This window comes from Danio rerio, chromosome 22, assembly GCF_052040795.2.
Source record: "Danio rerio strain M-AB ecotype USA chromosome 22, GRCz13ab, whole genome shotgun sequence".
In the NCBI taxonomy this organism is placed as follows: domain Eukaryota; kingdom Metazoa; phylum Chordata; class Actinopteri; order Cypriniformes; family Danionidae; genus Danio; species Danio rerio.
Window position 1 is genome coordinate 16076590 of NC_141042.1, and position 20848 is coordinate 16097437.

Below are 20848 nucleotides of genomic sequence, written 5' to 3' on the forward strand. Positions count from 1 at the left end.
TTTAATTAAGAATCCTGACGATTTGAATAAGTAACTACAATGACACCCATGATATTTTTTTGGGTTATAGGCTCTTTTTATCAGCTAAACTGAAGTCCAGTCTAAAAGACCAGCTAACTGGCAAAATGACAGATTAATATAAGATTTTATATTTATAATATAAGATTTTATATTTAAATACAAATAAAATAAATGAAAATAAACAATAAGACTCACTGGCCAATTTAATAGGTACCTGCCCTGCTGAAAAATCCAGCTTAAACCAGTCTAGGCTGGTTGGCTGGTTTTAGCTGGTCGACCAGGCTAGTTTTTGAGGGTTTTGGCCATTTCCATGCTGGTTTCCAGCCATTTCCAGCCTGGTCTTAGCTGGTCAGGCTGGAAAATGACCAGCTAAATCCAGCTAAAACCAGCTTGACCAGCCTGGTTTAAGCTGGACATAGCTGGTTTTGGCTGGGCTCCCAGCCTGGCTAGGCTGGTCAAGCTGGTTTTAGCTGGTCATCTTCCAGCCTGACCAGCTAATACCAGGCTGGAAATGGCTGGAAACCAGCCTGGAAATGGCCAAAACCCCTCTAAAACCAGCCTGGTCGACTAGCTAAAACCAGCCAACCAGCCTAGGCTGGTTTAAGCTATTTTTTTCAGTAGGGGGTTCAACGTATTAATGCTTGCATCAATAATTTTGCAGTAACTCAGACATTGACCTGGTCAAGATGGTCTGGTGAAGTACAAACTAAGCATCTGAATGAGAAAGAAAGGTGATTTAGGTGACTGTGGCAAAGTTGTTGGTGCCAGGCCGGCTAGTGGAGCAAATTGCCATCAAATGGGATTTTCATGCACAACCACCTCTAGGGTTTATAAATGAGGATGGTCAGAAAATCTGAAAAGCAGTGGGGGAAATGCCTTGTACATGCCAGAGATATGTCAGCAGAGAACCTCTGAACTGGTTCAGCACACAGAAAGCCAACAAATAACCACTCATTATAAATGAAGAGCATTTATGGACACACAATTCATCGAACATTGAAGCAGATGAGCTACAGCAGCAGAAAAAAACTCTCTGTCAGCTGAGAACAGCAAACCGAGGCTTACAATTCACATGATATCACCAAATATGGACATTAGAAGATTGGAATAGGGTCACCTGGGTAAAGTGTAATGAGTCTTGATTTGGCATGAAAGCAAGGATCCATTTTGCCCTGTATCAATGATTAGGGAGGTGGTGTACTGATGTGAAGATATTTTCTTGCCACCTTTTACCAGCCAAGACTTACAAATATTCTAAACTGTTCCAACACAAATTTGGATAATTTTTTTTTAAATGTAACATTTAAAAAAATATAACCCAGTTGGTGGGCTAGTCTATATTTTACTCAAACTTCGGTTGAAACAGCCCAGCATGTATAAAGTGCACTGAAGACCTACATGGAAAACCAGCTGAACCATCAATACCCATAACACCATCACAATGTAGGATATATGGAGGAAATCCTTGTCTCCCCTGGATTATCTGTACAGTTTTTGGCCAACTGCAGTGCAAAGCAAATATTTACAGAGCATTTTAAAATCTCCCTTTATATAAAATGCCTGATTTTAGGAAGTTGAAACTATTCAAATTCATGCCCCCAGGCACATACTGTTCCTATTATAAAATAATTTAACCATGCCAGACAGGTTTTTCCAGATGACGCGTTAAACAAAATTGAAATGCAGCATGTTTAAAAATAACAACCCAACAAATCACAATAAAAGGCATTGTTTATGTTTTTATCTAGTAACCAGGTGCAAAAGGCGGTGGATGTCGGTACTCCACTGGTAAGTTTCTATCACTGGATTTGGGAATACCATCAGATATTGGATGTTCGGCTAACTCCTGATAGTCATTTTCCACTAGTCCTTCAACATTAGTGTTAATGCTCTCCAAAGCAGAAGTGGCATCTTTCTGAAACAAACCGCCGGCGATCTCCTCATACGTGTGATCTTCAGATCGCTTCTTTTTCAGCTTTTTCTTGATGTGCACCAGGCTCAGGACCACAGGTTTCTGCTGTTGGTTTTTCTGTTGGGTACGGCCTTCATTGGGTGTGTTTGGTGTGATTTGCTGTCTGTCAGGGATTACTGGCATCAACCCTTGCGATCTGTCCTCTCTGCTTGTTTGTAAGCGGCTTGGCAAGCGCATTCTGGGCGGTAACTGAGGTGGTGTTTCTTCAGTTGGAGTTTTAGAAGCAAATACTGTTCTAGGCTTCGGAACTGGCTTTGTTGGCTGATCCTGAAGTGAAAAAAAAAGCTTGATTAAACAACCTGTTTAATCATTCATTAATTTTTTTCAGCTTAGTCCCTTTATTAATCTGGGGTCGCCACAGCGAAATGAACCGCCAACCTGTTTATTAATAATGAATTAAGGAATAATTGACTCCAGTGGGGTTTTTTTTTTCATCATTTACAAATACACTCTCAGAAATAAAGGTACAGGAGCTGTCACTGGGGCAGTACTTTTTTAAAAAAAGATTTATTTGAACCCAAATAGTCCACAGTGGTACCTAAAAGGTACATATTAGTACCTAAATGTACCTTAAAAGTACCTCTGAGGTACCATTATAGACCCTTGAAGTACAAATATGTACCTTATGAAACGTTTGAGCTTGTCCACTTTCGACCACATTCAGCGGTAGTCGAAAAGCATTTGATCGGATTGCTCCAACAGAGTGTTGTTGAACAGCCTCTAAACACCGCGCTCTGTCCCTCTAATGACCGGAAACGTCATCAGTCACTAGCCCATGTAGCGTACAGTCCACAGATAAAATTTCTTATTGATTTTATCACGGTCCAACAGAACGGTTTTACGACTCCTGGCTCCAAGAAGTCTGGATTTTCGTGACAGCTTAAGTTGTTCAGGGGGCCTGGATAGATAAGCAGGAAAACTTCAAAGACATTCCTTTCGAAATACCCTCACACACACACATACACCCCCACGAGGCTGTTCCGACAGAAAGAAAATGAACTCATCAAATCCAGAACCAGCACAAAACCAATGTGTTATGTTTTGTAAACTTTGTATCTCATTTCTGACTTTTCTTACCGGTGTAACCTCTCTTTATTCTGTATGCATGTTCCATTCAGGCCTTTTTAAAAGTATCAATGATGTAAAAATATGGGAACTATGTTAATGTACCTTTAATGTGATGTACTTGTAGAGTGTTTGGTGTCAATAGAATGCCCTCGACATTTTATAACACATGATGCATAGATCGAGACCATAACTCGCATTGCTTTATTCTTTAAAGCCCCGTATTAAACGCGTGTCTGCATGCTTTAGGCGGGCGCTCAAATTTGCATACGCGCAGCCCAGAGACAAAGGAAGGTTCGCGCGCAAACTTTCCCCTGAAATCATTGGTCAGAATGCTGTATGGGTTGTCACGTGACCCGCAGGTATAAGCACACTTTCCCCCAAACATCTGGGCAGAAAGAGAACTTCCCAAAAAGGAACATCATTGACGGTGGCCTTTGGGCCACACGTGGCTTCCTAAGCCGCATGGACTTTTTCCCGCCACGTTTTCTTTATTTTCCGGCAAAGTAAATTCAGTTTAAAGTTTGCGATCGTGTTCGTCCGAACTGCATTACAAACTCCACGCATCAAAGGACATCAAGAGTAGTTTTCATCACGACGGAAGAGAGACGCATAAAAGAGACCTCCAGACATGAAAAACCAGGTGATTTTAGTTATGCGATTAAGCTGTGCCCCTTTTTATCAAAAAGGTGTTTTTTTATATAACCTTGGTGGTCCTTAATGGTGCGTGTGGAACTGAAAGTTTTGTCACTCTTTAATCTGAAATCTATATTTTCTAGCTTTACTATTTCTCTTTGCTGTTACACGTTCTATAGACCCGATATCTCCACGTGGTTTACCTTTGTTTTGTGTTTAATGTATGTTTGTGCGTTTGTTTGTTCGTTACGTCTGACTAGTCAATAAATATCATTATAATCAAATGAATTGTATTGTTTGCCTCACGAGAAAATGTCACTGAAATACAGATTCCCCTGCCTAGCTATTATAAGTTGTTTAAAACTTTTGAATGATTAATCTACTTCACAAGAAGTAGCAATTAAATTCCCTTTTTCTAAATGAATAGATTACAGTGTCCGCTCGGAAGAGCGGCGGCTCTGCTTGTGTTCGTTTGGTCAAATTGACAATAAATTGATCCGGAATATTAATGATTAATAATAATTCGTTATTGTTGATAATTAATATTCATAATCTGGGAATCCGCTCGGTCGCGCGAGCATGATCATTTACAATCATATGTTTGTTTGACCAAACTGACTGAAGCTTAAGCCGGAATATTAATAATTAAGAATAAACCGTTATTGTTGATTATTAATATTCATAAAATGAGCTAATTTCATGTTACATATATTGGTGGAGAATGAGGGCAGTTTTCCAAACATTTTCTGTGGAACAAACTTTCCAATTCATTGTGATTTATTAAGCGCTATAGAAGAAAAAAAAGGACCGCGAGAAGCATTTCCTTTTCTTAGAAACTGGGAGGACGAAAATCCTCCTTTAGCCCTTCTGTTCACTAAACACAGCAGAGAGCTGCCCGTGTAGAGTGTAACAGTTTAAACTGCAGTTCATATATATTTTGAATCGATTTTGCTGAGACGCACGTTCTGCAAATCATTTAAATATATTAGTGTGCCTGTCGGAGGAAAAGACGCCTCTCTCAGCGCTTGTAAGACAGTTTGGAAACCCCAAACCTGTCCGTTTAAAAGGCCTTCTTTATAGCTAGAAAACCTCTAGACTATTTCTCCCGTGGTTTCAAACTGTTAGATTAGCTGCCTAACGTTTAACCTCTTTGCTTCGCCGCCGTGCGAAATTAATTTCAGAACTGCTGGACGGTTCTAAATTAATGTATTTGGGAGCTGCAAGCTTGCCTGTTAACCGCTTTCTGACGAAAGGAATTCTCAGAATCATAAGCGTGTTTTAAATGGTACCGAAATCTGATATGGATGTGAATTCCCATATTTCAGTTATGTTCGTCCGGACCAAATCTGTGTACAAACGTGCACCGCCTCGAGAGACGTCTCGCATTTTATGTTTGTTTGTCTAATGGTAATGGTCGAATATTATTATCAATGTTACGGCAACATGATATATAATGACCGCTTGTGCGAATCTTAGTGGTTTGCGCTTTGCCTTCGTGAAGTCAGCCGCATACCAAGTTATGAATGAGAACTCCTCCCATTCATAAATCGGCTCTTCGAGCGCTCATTGACTCCTCGTACTCGTAACTCGTGCGCGCGCACGCATGCGTGAATGACGTAGTCACCACCCAAAGCATAAGATCCGCCTTTGAGGAGGCAGAGTTGGTGACGCGGTTTACTTCACAGGGCAAAACCACTCGCTAGCTTCTAACGACTAGCCTTAAAGTAAACTAACCCTTCGCGTCTTAATATTACCAAACTGTTAGCACAAGGCTAACCGGATGCGAAGCGTAACTCGTAACAACTTGCTAGCGGCTAACGCCAGCTAACGTTAATGCTTAAGCAAACCAACCCTTCACATTTTGTAACTAACAAACTTTAGCACAAGGCTAACCGAATGTGAAGTGCAACTCGGAAACATCTCCCCCTGTCTCCTTCTGCTCTCCTCACATCAGTTCCGCCCACCATTGTGTCTCAAGTGGTCTGAAATGGTCAAACAGTTTGGAGTTAATTTGTTTTAATTTCGATTAAGCATTTTATTTTCCCTGTTATCATTTTATCCAAACAATAGTTTAGTTACCTGAGTATAGATTATTGGTCTGTTTTTATTTCTTTTGGTATTATGAATTATTTTGTTACTTTCAATTTTTTTATTAATTTTCTGCCTTCTGTCTTTTTCATTTTAATACCGTTGTCCAGTTTATTTTGTTATTACTTGATTTTTAATCAAGTTCCCAATAATCTATTCTACACTTAGGTCATGTTTAATTTTAATTTTGTTGGTTTTGCTATTTGGGGAATAGCCTTTAATCTCTCTATTATTATCATTAATAGGCATAATTTTTCTTCCCTTTGATATCATTCCATCTTTTCCTCATGCCTTATTCATTCCCTCACCTCTTAGGTTATAGGGAAAGTATAACTATATTAGGGCAAGTATTAGTCTGAAGCTAAATTCAGCTAAATTCATTCATTCCCACATCTGATCAAAACATGTTGGGCTAACCCATTAATGTTTGTAGATGCCCCTGAATACTAAGGCACTCTTTCTACTTTTCTAAGCCGTCCTGTACTGCTTTTACCTATAGGGGATTATTATGATTATTCTTTTAGATTCTTTCATGCCGATTTAATTTTCCTTTAGCCTCCCTCCATCACAGGGTGATAACCTTCTCTATCCATCAGATACTACAGCATACTAAGATTCCTACTCCAACTGGCTCGCCCAGAATAGTAGATCCATAGTACTGCCCGTATCCGGACCGGAGTCCTCTGTGCTTGTGTGGTTAAGCGTACAGGTTATTCAGGTTGCAGATCAAAAGATTGGGTTCATCTGTCTGACATAACTGACCCCTGCTGAAGGATGCGTTAGATACCTTGGCGTTTTGTCTCTCCGGCTTGTGTGGATCACAGTGGCATCAGCAATCGTACTCCAAGAAGCACCATCCGTGTCAACTGGCATACGATCAATCTTGGTTAATTACCCTGTCATGATTCCACACACGTGCCCGCCTGAGTGAGATTGGCCACCTCATTCTACAGGCCTAGAGCGGCACCGGAATCATCAGGCAAAACCCAATTTTGAATCATGCCAGGCGGTCAGTGACCTCATTGAGTGCTACGTATTGTGCTAAAAGCCTACACTGTGTGAGTTCACAACCGAGGTACATTATAGGCAAGTGATCTGATAGCGACTGCAGTAGGAGTTGGGGAAAGTCTAGCCAGGTAGCACGCTCTTGCGACCTTCATCTGAATGCCTTTCACTCACCACCAAGTGTAAATAGCATGTAAAACCTAGTCTAAACTTAGCCCACTACAGGACTATAAAACGAACGTTTTAGACATGCCCATAGGTTTTGCTATTCTCTCTCTCTCTCTCTCTTCTCATCCTTGTCTGTCTTTCAGTTTTATTTTTATTCATATTTACTGATATCCATATTAGTATTTTCTTTCATTTTTCTTTCCCTGTACACTCGTTCATCCGAGCGAGGTGCCTTTTTGTCTAACTTATCGTTAGTATTATTCATTTTTGTTTTTTTTTGGGGTTACTGTTATTTTCATTTACTTAATTATTTTTATTTACTTTGACCTGCTCAGAGACTACGCTATTGAGAACCACCAGGGTGATTTAAATAATTGATTGATAATTTGCACAGCCTGGCGCATGACTAAAAGCCTTGAGGCCAGTACAAAGATATCAACTGTTATCTAGCCACCCAAATTCGACATCCGAATTGTCCGGCCCCCAGTGGATCCTTAGAAGGACCAACGTCTAGCCGGCACATACCCCCTAGCTGACAACCCTGTCAGACTAATAATATAACACAAGGCTAACATCCACTCGATTTGGCCATGTGGGTCTCTCTCTCTCTCCCTTGTGATCTCTGTCTCACCCAACAGACCAGCATGTCAAGTGCGCCCATCCCGCTGCTCACTGGGACCAACTGGAGGCCTGGTTAAGTGCTTAACCCACAACCTCCTGCCCAACGACGCCATGGAGCTGCAGCGGCCAAGCAGAGAACAGCTGGACGTCTGCATTAATCCGCTGAGGGCGAACGACCTAGCCCGGAGCCATGACAGCCAAGCCCAGACTCAACTCTCCAGGGCCCTGACACACCTCACCCTTGCACCGGCCAGACCCATAGGAAAGGGTCTCAACCAGCTGGAGCATCGAGCCCAGGACGCCTGCAAGACGACGAGGGAAAAGGACGCCGAACTTCTGGAGCAAATGGACGGACTACACGCGCCCCGATGGAGCTACAAGCGGACAACGCACACAAGGAGCGACGAGAGGAGAAAGCCAAAGATGAACTGAGTGTAAAGCTACAAGCTGAAACACTATTGTAAAGAGCAGAACTAAAGACAGTGAAGCTCGGGTCAAAGCCTCTAAAGTCAACGGCTGAGGGCCCGAGCAAAATTCCAACACGGAACCCAACAAAGAGACTTTTAAGCATGAACCTACCAGAGTTCTCCCAGAACTGTCACATTCCTACAACCCATGTGACTACCTGAAAGGGGAAGTGCCACAGTCAGCCCAAAAGCCAAGACTGGCTAGACCAGCAGAGGGGGGTGAATCCAACTCATACTGCCCCGCCAGCCAGCATTCCAGCAACGCCCTTCAGCAACACAGGGCCAGGACTCCCTCCAAAGGGGTCCCCCATGACAGACATCATCTGTCAGCCAAAGATTTGAACCAGCTGGCCAGGGAAATGCCAACTTTCACCCCAAACCCTGCTGGAGGTAACGACACGCACCCCTAATTCTAAGACATTGACTTTTACACTTTTACACAGAGGCCAAGTGCCACTCTCTGTGACAAACTGTATCTGCTAAGAATTACTTCGAGCCGTGAGGCAAGAAGTTTCCTGAATCAACAGCGCCGTGCCATCAAAGCAGATTACGAGCCGATGCAAGAGCTCTTACTAGAGTGTTTTACCTGACCCCGTGTCAGAGTAAGGACTGATTGTCGCCATGGGTCTCAGAACCGCCAAGAGACCTCACAAGCATACTGCAGTCGACTACACCAACCCTACTTCGAGACAGGAAATGAGCCACGGACGGAGGAGGAGTTCACCTTCCAGATCCTCTCTCTCTCAAAAGCCTGCTTTTTGTGGTGAGTCCGCACACGGGCATTGCCCTGCCCCCACGCCCTGGCCACCCAACAGCAGCAGAGTTTAGCTCATAAAATCTGTTTAAAACAAAGACTGCTTTGAAAGACTGTCAAACACCTACAAGCTACCCTGTCTCACAGTCTCATCCGGAGCTGACTTTAAAAGGCACGCTACTGTTTCCCAGCCGCAAGACTTCCAACAGTGAGTTAAAGCCTTTCTCCGCCAGCAGAGCACAGCACCGCCAGGAAGGCGCATGTCCCAACAACAGACAGGATGCTCAGAGACACACTGGGACAAACCACTCACCACAAGCAGCCCAAAAGGAGCCTAACAGCAACCAAGGAATGAACAACCTGCAGTAGCTAGGAGCTCAAGCAACCAGCATCCAGCTAGTTACACGCCAGAGAAAGCCAAAGGTGAAAACCTGACACCAAACAACGGCACAGTGGCGTCATGAGCAGCAGAACTGCTAAAAAGCTTGAAGGGGCCCTACAGGAAGTCAAGCCAGACTCCTTATGACTTGAGGGGGGTCCAAAACCATTTACCCCCCTGAACACCTGCTTTCTGCTCCATCCCAGAGTACTGCGAGTCCAACACAAGCTAAAGACTGTCTATCTAACTGCAGCATCACGCTTCCCCCAAGAAGCAGCCAGTGCCACCATGCTTGCAACCTCAGGTACCAGGAAACACTGGTCTGGTTGTCTGTTTACCTCCCGAGCCACAGCCCACCAACCAGCCACACCTGCGTACAAACAACTGCTCAGGCCCCTGCACTTCAACTCTTGGGGAACCTGAACAAAATGGCGTGGCAACAACGCGCTACTTGGCTGTAACCGTGGAGATGAAAGAAAGATGAAAAACGCGCGCCAGCACGGGAGCAGACCTCACAATAATGTCATCTTTCCTGTTTGAGTAACTCAAAGCAAGAGCTCAGAGACTAAAACGAACACTTAATTGCCAACCAGGCAGGCTGATTGTGCAAATCATACAGCCCAACTGAGGTTCAACTCACATACATCGCTCCCATTCAAGTAACTACTGTCCCATGACTGCAGTGCACCCCGTGTACTCGTCGCCAATGGGCACATACCTGCTGCTGAATGGTAAAAATCCGCTGCGTACGTGTGAACCTCTTTCGAACTTTGAACCCCTTTAAAATCTGGGCCCAAGTGCGAGAACTCTCTCACAGCCGTCAGGTCAACCCCAACAGACTGTCAGGTCACCGAGGTCGCGGGAAACTGCTGGAACCCACGAGAACCCAAACTCAACAACATAGAGGGGGTCAAGGTCGCTACTCTGCAGCCTTCAAACCAGCTAGCAACCCCAACGCTTGCTGCCCCAGGCCTCAAAGGGCTTAATGTTGAATAACCGGACTGTGAATGACACTGTACTTGCACTGTGAGTAGACAACCCAGCAGCCATCAGCCTCTCACTATGCGACACTCCGCCTGAACACACCCCCAGACCTGTGTTCAACTAACAAGCATACACACTACTGTCCAAATGCTGAACTCTCACACATGACAACTGCCAACAGCATTTGCACATTGAACTTGAATCGGAACGGCGGATGGTTGACCCATCCAGTCCTAACTCTCACGGCCCCGCCGCACGATGTTTACATCAGAGCTAATAGCCTGATACATCTTCAGGCATATATATAGACACCTTTAACGACCGGTGATAGGCACCCACACTTCTCACAGCCAACAACGGTGGCTGTCACCCTCAAGAAACCCCACTCAGGCCAGACCATGACAGAGGCCTGCTCTGTCATCATCAAACAAGACTGTGGTGCCAGCCTACACAAACAGGTGCTCTATATGGCTCTCCATACGAAAGGCCGAACTCTAAACCATACATTAGGTTTCTTCCAATCAACAACAGAAGGCATAAAACTGGGCCTCAACCTGGAAGCCATACCCTAAATTAAACTGTCCTCATGAACAGTATATGTCTTGTGTAATAGCTGCATGGCAACTGACATAAAAATCCCCAAAGACTACCTACTGGGACGATTGGTCAGCTACGAGCTCCATGACTTTGAACTCTTGGGCCAATTAGTGGCCTCACCCTACATGCAATGACACCAGAGGGGAGCTTAGAAAACACAGACTATACTGTTCCATTCCAGCTCGCCACACTCACGTCTGTCTTACCAGTAAACAAAGAACCGGTAGGCAGAAGTGAGCTCACAGAGGACTAACTCCTTGCCGTGTGCCCAGCCACTTGTCACCCCATCACTAACATGGATGAAGACAGGGCATTTTCCTCAACAGGACGGATATGCTGAGGCCACGCAGGATGATGTCAACCGACAAACGTCAGCACATCCTGTATGACTACAACGGTGTCCTCGCTAAAGACTCTCTAGACTGCAAGTCCCACTGACCTTCAGATGGAAATAACCAACTCCATGCTGGGAAAAGGACATCGGGCTATGCAACAAAACCTGCTCGGCACCCATCTGGCCCGTCCTCAAGCCCAGGGTCAAAGGGTGCCCGACCATAGAAAGCTAAATAAGCAAATGCATTGTCACGAGGGCCAATGACTCCACTGGAACAGGAAGTGCCCAGAACTCAAGGACCAACCATCTACTCAACGCTTGATGTGGTCCCCGCCTTCGGGACAATACCTGTGCATCCAAATGACCAGCATAAGCTAGCCTTCACCTTGAACAACAGACACTAAACGATCATGAGGTGCCCCGTCGGCTAGGCCAACTCACCAGCCGAAAGCAACACCCTCCTGAACAAAGCATATCCCGATGCTTATGTTAGAGGCAACCTCATCTACGTTGATGACATCCTTAGTGAAAGTACCACCGTGTCTGGCCACTCAAAGGAGATAGTCCATGGCCTACAACAGTTGACTGGCTAGCGCAAAGACTACCGCCTAGCAAGGTCTCCGAACTGAGCGGCTCCCTAAGTGGGTGCAACTACTCCAGACACGTCATTAAGAACTGTTCAAAGACTTCTCGACCCGTGACCACCCTGTCAAAAAGGGCTGTCCTTCTGTTTGACGGAAGGTCAACAGCTGGCCACGATTGAAGTGAGACAACGTCTGGGCATATGCAAGTAAGACACTCCTTGCGCCAGAAGGCAAATACTAAGACTGTGTAACAACATCGCTCTGCACGGTGGGTGCCATTTCAACAGCTATTCTCCAACTTCTTTGGAGCACAGAAGCCATCATAGACACCTGCCACCAACCTGTCATGTTACTGAACAGTCAGCACATCCGGGATGGCATAAAGACTAACGCCAGTACGGCCATGCGGCCGATGGCCCCCCCAGGGCCACTGTATTGACCCGCGTTACACCTTAAGCCACAAACCCACGCTGGACAACGGCCTAGCTGTTTACCAAGACTGTACAACTGACAGACTATTGGCAATACCGTAGAGCATGGACCCCAGCCACCTCTGCCCACCTGGCATTCAAGTACTCCAAGTACTAGGATGAGAATGCGTGCCAAGGTATGCCCACAGCCCGTGTCGATGGATGCTCCCACAAACATCGCAGTGTGGAGAAATGGCAGTCAACACTGCAACCCTTCAAAGCACAGCAGCCCATGACATCAGAGTGCACTTAGCTGCAGACTCCAACTTGCTAGACTCTGTTTCACGTTCCACCACCCAGGGTGGAAACAAAAGGCTTCAGAACTGCCCACCACAAGCCCGTGAAACGTCAACACTTTTTCTTCTTCCCAAGTAGGCGACCACAACACTGACAACCACATCATGGTCGTCTACAGAAGAAGATAAGAACAGTTCAAACTTTCAGGCACTGACAAGGACCTGAATGACTGGAACGATGCCCTTACCAAGAAGGTGCATCACACGGTGGACCATGATCACCGCCCAACCAAAACCCCGAGATCTGGCAGCTGTAACCGGCAGCCAACAACCCTGCCTAGCCTAGCTGCCACATCCAATCTCACCAGCCCGACAAATGTCGCAAACGACATTGCGACCACGTAGGCATCTGACTCCTCACGTCAGACCAGTTTTATTTTTTTTACTTTTACTTTGTCTCTTGTTTTGTTAGTTTTCCACCACTCACCCCACCTACCACCCGATCCTTCTGTCTGACCTCTGCTTCAACACAGATGTCACTCAACACCTCCTACATCTTAAAAAACAGGTGCGTGTGAATCCTTTTTGGGTTGTCCCTGAAGACCCCACAACACCACAGTTCGTGCTGCCTCAGAGCCAGAGGGGGGTAATGCTAATATACTGCCCCTGCACACAGCAAAACATGCCCAGGGTGCTGATCACCGAGCACCACAGCAGCACAGAGAAACCATCCTCTCATGATCAGACACCCAGATGGATCGGGCGGGACACTTCCATGGGCTCACAAGGAGCAACAATTTTTTTTTTGTGTGTGTGTTTTTCTCTCCTTTCTCCTTTCGCTTTCTCTTCCCCTTGAACTCATATGCCAGTACACCAAATGGGTAGAGTGTCTCTCAGCACCGACGACACAGCCCAGACCATGGCATATCTTCTGATGATGTAAACAACTTGGACAGAGGCACCCACCCTGCACTACCAACATCACACAGGAAGGGCAAAGACTCCTGGTTGTATACGCTCAGCTGCATAGCAGCCAACCCTCAAACCTACGTATCACAACCAGAGTAACAAACACTGGGCCACAAGCCAGGAAAGGGGGTAGAGACCCTGCAACCGGTGTCACAGTGGAATGCCCAGCCAAGCACAGTCATCACAGACACCACCTACTCTCTCCCTTGTATCCTCTCTCTCTCTCTCTCTCTTCCTTTTCTACACAGGATACAGCCACGATCCTGTACCTCAGTCTCACCAGAAGACCACTGCAACCTCACAACTATACTCCTCTATCACTCATCTCTGGAAAACTGCGGAACAACTACCACTCCGTGCCTCCCGACAACAGGGAAGCACACATTAACAAGGGCCTCGCCATTCAATAAGATGCAAGCACCAGTGGACAAGTGCACCCCTGACCTCCCCCTCAAAGCTTTCCCGCGTGAAACCAGGAAAGGGGGGAAAGAGCATGAAGAAACTAAGTCAAAACTGCTTGAGTCTAAGCCACGACTCGTCGATCCAGCAACGGAGGTCGAAGGAAACTCACCTCCAACCCATCCTGTACGTCAAGTTAGATTTCAACCAACAAGGTTTTCTCCGAACCTTCTTCGTTGCAAAGGGGGGATATATGTAGCGTACAGTCCACAGATAAAATTTCTTATTGATTTTATCACGGTCCAACAGAACGGTTTTACGACTCCTGGCTCCAAGAAGTCTGGATTTTCGTGACAGCTTAAGTTGTTCAGGGGGCCTGGATAGATAAGCAGGAAAACTTCAAAGACATTCCTTTCGAAATACCCTCACACACACACATACACCCCCACGAGGCTGTTCCGACAGAAAGAAAATGAACTCATCAAATCCAGAACCAGCACAAAACCAATGTGTTATGTTTTGTAAACTTTGTATCTCATTTCTGACTTTTCTTACCGGTGTAACCTCTCTTTATTCTGTATGCATGTTCCATTCAGGCCTTTTTAAAAGCATCAATGATGTAAAAATATGGGAACTATGTTAATGTACCTTTAATGTGATGTACTTGTAGAGTGTTTGGTGTCAATAGAATGCCCTCGACATTTTATAACACATGATGCATAGATCGAGACCATAACTCGCATTGCTTTATTCTTTAAAGCCCCGTATTAAACGCGTGTCTGCATGCTTTAGGCGGGCGCTCAAATTTGCATACGCGCAGCCCAGAGACAAAGGAAGGTTCGCGCGCAAACTTTCCCCTGAAATCATTGGTCAGAATGCTGTATGGGTTGTCACGTGACCCGCAGGTATAAGCACACTTTCCCCCAAACATCTGGGCAGAAAGAGAACTTCCCAAAAAGGAACATCATTGACGGTGGCCTTTGGGCCACACGTGGCTTCCTAAGCCGCATGGACTTTTTCCCGCCACGTTTTCTTTATTTTCCGGCAAAGTAAATTCAGTTTAAAGTTTGCGATCGTGTTCGTCCGAACTGCATTACAAACTCCACGCATCAAAGGACATCAAGAGTAGTTTTCATCACGACGGAAGAAAGACGCATAAAAGAGACCTCCAGACATGAAAAACCAGGTGATTTTAGTTATGCGATTAAGCTGTGCCCCTTTTTATCAAAAAGGTGTTTTTTTATATAACCTTGGTGGTCCTTAATGGTGCGTGTGGAACTGAAAGTTTTGTCACTCTTTAATCTGAAATCTATATTTTCTAGCTTTACTATTTCTCTTTGCTGTTACACGTTCTATAGACCCGATATCTCCACGTGGTTTACCTTTGTTTTGTGTTTAATGTATGTTTGTGCGTTTGTTTGTTCGTTACGTCTGACTAGTCAATAAATATCATTATAATCAAATGAATTGTATTGTTTGCCTCACGAGAAAATGTCACTGAAATACAGATTCCCCTGCCTAGCTATTATAAGTTGTTTAAAACTTTTGAATGATTAATCTACTTCACAAGAAGTAGCAATTAAATTCCCTTTTTCTAAATGAATAGATTACAGTGTCCGCTCGGAAGAGCGGCGGCTCTGCTTGTGTTCGTTTGGTCAAATTGACAATAAATTGATCCGGAATATTAATGATTAATAATAATTCGTTATTGTTGATAATTAATATTCATAATCTGGGAATCCGCTCGGTCGCGCGAGCATGATCATTTACAATCATATGTTTGTTTGACCAAACTGACTGAAGCTTAAGCCGGAATATTAATAATTAAGAATAAACCGTTATTGTTGATTATTAATATTCATAAAATGAGCTAATTTCATGTTACACCCAACAGTGGAAACGTGACATGATTTCGGCCTCACTGCTCATGCTCCTGGGCTATTGGCACGGCAAAGCCCGATAAAAGGCTCGCACTGGCCCGACAGTGGAAATGCGACTAATTGTGTGGCGTCTTCCCATCTTTCTCCGTCATCATAATTTCCTCTGATTTGTTAGTTGCTTGAACTTATTTCATCCACTGGTTTGAAATAACTGAAAAAGCCCATACATAAACATGCACACTGTGCTGCATCATCAAGCGTAGTATTAGTGACATAGTATAAGAGTGCACAGACATGTAGCCTCATGATTTACTCTCCACTCTGATGGTTAAAGTGGTCGAAAATGGACAGAGGAGACACATTGAGATTCAAGTGTGAACGGTAATGTGTTTGCTTTGTCCACTTGTGATCAGATCGACGAAAATGCAACTTAATACCAGGTGTGGACAGCAGATAAGGGACCATCTTTGCATCTGACAAAATGCAAGGTGCTTCAAAAGATGTAAGTGTATATCGATCATGCTCATACATTAAGCATGTTTACATAGAAAAACATGTGGACATGAGCCATCACACCCCAGATGGAAAGCGCCATGTGTTTTAGAATTCTAAACATTCTATGAGAGTTGCTAGAATTGTATAGAGAGCAAAGTAAAAAAGGAGACTTCTGTATACCGCTACATCCCTACTTTCTAATAATTTAACAGACAGGGGTCAGTTATTCTGCTTACACTATGGTTACCACAACAGTAGACATTGTTCCGATGTTATATTTGTTTGGTTTTTGTCCACAAAATGCTCCTGTATGTAGGACTAGTTTCTTACGCATCTCATCCAAAGCATTTTGTTTTGTTTAGATTTTTGACAGTCATATTCAGCATAGTGACAAATCGCCAAGAACTGACACTCAATAGAACGTTTCATTGCAACAGCAGCGCCCAGCAACATCCCCGCGATTCCGCCATTTTGGAATGAAAGTGATCGGTTGTCCATTGGATCTTATTGCTGTCGCGATGGCAAGCAGTTGCTTTGCTTTTTATTTATTTATTTTAAAAAGTGCATTAAAGCTGGGATACAACCTAAAAGACGACAATACAGCACTTACTATCACAATCATCGGCACTTTTAATATTTTATTTTACAGACTTATAATATGCTTTTGTTCTATTGGAGTTTTCATTCCAAAATGGCCGCTGCGTGACGCTTGAGGCATCTAGTGGCTGTTTCCCAAATCACACTAGAGTCTCGCCTCTTGGTGATTCTATGCTCTTTGATAGTGATATGAAACTGTAAGGACTGATTTATACTTCTGCGTCAAGCGAGAGCCGCGCGAGTCCATTGGAGTAAGTGTTTACAAGTGTCGAGTCCCGTAAAGGAGCTCCAGATAAAAAGTTTTGAGTTTACCTTATGGTTAAAGTTGTTGCAAGTCCACCGGTTCCTGCCTCAAAATGAGTGAGTTTCAGCCACTTGTACATTAAGAAAGCATTCAGAAAAAAAACAAAACACTAGCGAAGAAACTCAACACAGAGCAACGAAAACACCTACTGCCAGCTAGTGTTACAGAAGTATTATAGCAGAGGAACACAAACAGCCCGCAGAAGTATAAATGCATGGTAAAGCGCAAGGCATGCGCCGTCGGTCACGCTGATCACTCAACGGAGAAGTATAAACCAGGCTTAATGTTGAACTACTTTAGCTGTGCATGTATCTGAAAATAACTGCACACCTTAGAATGTTCATTAGCCAATCAGAATCAAACATTTACAGGTAATAAATTATATACATATAATGTCTGTTGATGTAATATTACCGTGCTCTGTATATTCAAAGCGCTCACTTCTGTCTCCAAGCTGGGATAAAGTCTTCCAGGATGACTTGTAGAATTGTTTTGAAGCTGTGAAGTCTGGTTTTCTTCAGAGATATTTGATTGAAGCGTATTTGTTGCTGTTGAAGAACTTATCCATTCAACCTGCCTATGGCTTACGTCTTTCTTTTGAGGAAATAACAGCTCAACATAGTTAGTTTTGCCGCCCTGAAACACAAAGGAGAAAAACTTCAGTTCAAATCAACACACATATACTAAGATTACGATTCATGTTAATGATGACAATAAACATGGTTTCCGTCCACTCTTAGTGTGTCTGATGTTTTAAACAGCAATTGCATGCTATGTGAGAATGCAAAAGTGTACAAAACTTTTACTTTAAATTGTTTTTAAATGTGTGATGTATACATTTTATAGGACACTAAGGCTGTATTTTTATAGCTCTACATTACAGTTATAATACAAACAACTTTAACAAATTAAATTAAGTATTTCCTATATTTTTTCGTCTGGAGAAATCTGCTTTTTTTAATCTAAACTAAACTAATCTTTTTTACATTATATTATAATTATTATCATATAATGTATATAATCTTTTAATAATTTTTCGATGAATGTGAGAAATGTGTTATACAAATATGTTGTGCATAATGTTTTAATACATAATTAATATGCACTATTAGTTCTACAAAAATAAGAAAAGTATTTTAAATCTTTTACAAAGAACAGTTTAAATTACATATTAAAAGGGAAAAAATATTTTCATACTAGTTTTATGTTCTTGTTTAGCAGGTGATTAGCATCTGAGGGGTGCCCAAACTCAGTCCTGGGGAGGCCGGTGTTCTGCAGAGTTTAGGTCCAACCCCAATTAGACACCTGAACCAGCTAATCAAGCTCTTTCTAGGTATACTAGAAACTTTCAGGCAGGTGTGTTGTAGGAAGTTGGAGCTAAACTATGCAGGACAGCGGCCCTCCATGACTGAGTTTGGGCACCCCTATTTCTAACTAGACTGATCTGTGTCTATCAAGGGAATTATAATGAATAGCCATGACCAAATTGTTTGCAACGTACAGGGCAACAATATGCTAGCATTTAAGTGTAAATCTATACCTGTTCACAGGCCACAGTGAGCAATTCATTGTAGGGGAGAATAGGGCATCTGCGATGGAAAGCCACCAAGTCATGAAGGGAACAATACACTGTCTTTTCTCCCACTATCATAAACTGGTTATCTGGCAATACGTTGATCATAAAGTGTCGGCATCGATCTTCAGCTCTAAAAAAAAGAAGATTAACAGGTCCGCTGTTAGGTCTAATGGACTCATTTGTGTTTAGATATTTTGCGACTTCCTTATAGTCAAAATTAATAACTGGCAACAATGGCCATATTCACACACACACACTTACCGATAAGATAATGTATAACCCACTCTGCTTTCGCTAACACGAATAAGGAAGTAACCAGCCGGCTTGCACATCAGCATTTCCTCTGCAGCTCTAAAACACAAAATTATTTTATCGGACTGGATATCAGAAACCTGATTTTCAGGTAGATGACATCGTCATGACATGACACATTTCGAGCATTTTTGAACAATTCAAAGTCATGTTTGCATATTTTTGTAACATAAGTCCATTACTTCCTGGATATGATGCCATGAAACCATTCAGGAACAATTCCATTCTCCAAAATGCAGCTGCGCTGGTATTCTGTAAACCAGCTAAATGCTGCATTACTGCTGTCATTTGGCAAAGGAACGGCCATGACATCAAGTGTGTCCTATAAACACACAAATAATTGGATGAAATAATGTGTAATTTGTATGTATAAAGGTCAGTTTGTGTTTGTATCTAAATTTACATTAAATTTACATTGAATCATTTGGCAGATGCTTTATCCGAAAAAGGGGTTTCTGCAGGTTTCACAGAGTTAAATTTAAGACTTTTAAAGACATTTTTAAAACTTTAGACTCATTATGGGCTAAAAGCAAAGGAATTTTTCAAATGGCCCAGATGAAAAATATTTTTTCCCTATCAAAAATAAATACATAAATAAATAAATACATTTAATAATACAACAATAACTTTTTTAAAATTTTAGATTTTTCTCTTAGCAAATTTTTTAAATATTGTGTAAAAACAAGCAAGCTCTACTTGTATCTATTCACTTGTTTTCCAATATAAACTTTCTTTAAAATGAAAAAAACGAACAAATGTTTTTAAAGTTTTAAAAACTATAATAAACTAAATCTATGCACAACAATCTGTCCAGATCAGTGTCCTCAGCAGTAAATACACAGAGAACGTTTAAACAAATGTTATTGTATGGAAAACAATTAAACCATTATGATAAATAGAGTAAAAAATTACGGTTTAAAATAAAAGTTCAACGTTTTATTGAGATTTATTGTTGGTGATTGTATGGGTTTTGGCCAGATTGAGTAGCAATGCATGAACATGAGAGAGTGATTTTGTTAATGTCAAATTTAGTATATATATAAATATATATATATATATATATATATATATATATATATATATATATATATATATATATATATATTTATATATATATATATACACTAAATTTGACATTATATTATATATAGGGCCTATATATACTATATATATATATATATATATATATATATATATATATATATATATATATATATATATATATATATAGGCCTATATACTCACAAAAACATTAATTAATTAAAACAGACCAAAATCTATGTTATATTAAAGAAGTCAACAACACTAACCGTAACCGTAAGTATGACAAAATGACAAATGTTAACCGTTAAATCAACATAATTCACACGTAGTTTTACTATCCTCACAATTTCAACTTCTAAAATTCTTTACATAATTCAGTTTCAGCCCTGGATAGGTGACCCGCTGTGGATAGCCTAATACATGTTTTATACGTCTGACATTAACAATAACGCATCAAAAATGTCATGTTTATAATGCACTCACCTGCCGAGGAACAACGCACGGTATTGTGACAGCAGTTGACGTGACCTCACCTGTTAAAACTGCTGTATGGGTGTGGTTTAATTAAAGTAATCGACACATACATTTAAACTATAAATAATTACAGCAATGTACTCCAAATCATTCTTCGGTTTCAGCTGAAAACATATCCAGTTTACAAACGTTGACAGTTTATTTGTTCGCGGGAAAATTTGACGTATGATAATACAGTGAGTAGTATTTACGTTACTTTCACCTTCCTGGAAGGTCTGGTCAAAGTCTAATTAGCTGAACCTGCAGGCAAATCAGGTAAGTCTGCTCGACGAACGTCACGGAAAGTAATGAATATTCATAAGCCAGTTCGTCCCATTTTTTTCTTGTTGGTCTGGGGGTTTTCGGAGATTCTGACCT

The 20848-nt window shown here is 42.3% G+C and overlaps 2 protein-coding genes across 3 annotated transcripts; one reads left to right on the plus strand and one right to left on the minus strand.

The window, feature by feature from the left end:
* Positions 1–975: 975 nt before the first annotated feature.
* On the minus strand, positions 976–20719 carry hsh2d (hematopoietic SH2 domain containing). Of its 2 annotated transcripts, XR_015521184.1 has the most exons (7): positions 20441–20719; positions 19096–19235; positions 18863–18952; positions 18566–18731; positions 15635–17661; positions 2616–2761; positions 976–2260 (listed from the first exon to the last, which is right to left on the minus strand). XR_015521184.1 is itself a non-coding variant. In NM_001017541.2 (6 exon segments), coding segments are annotated over 5 exon segments (1098 nt in total). In that variant the 5' UTR covers positions 19221–19235; positions 20441–20719; the 3' UTR covers positions 976–1765.
* On the plus strand, positions 3449–15212 carry LOC147838477 (uncharacterized). The gene is made up of 2 exons (XM_087304135.1): positions 3449–3701; positions 7594–15212. Exon 2 carries the CDS (start codon positions 7688–7690, stop codon positions 8006–8008), a length of 321 nt encoding a protein of 106 aa, XP_087160261.1. The 5' UTR covers positions 3449–3701; positions 7594–7687; the 3' UTR covers positions 8009–15212.
* Positions 20720–20848: the final 129 nt, after the last annotated feature.

Coding starts and splice junctions, on each gene's coding strand:
- LOC147838477 (XM_087304135.1), top strand. CDS start 7,688: ATGGAGCTGCAGCGGCCAAGCAGAGAACAGCTGGACGTCTGCATTAAT.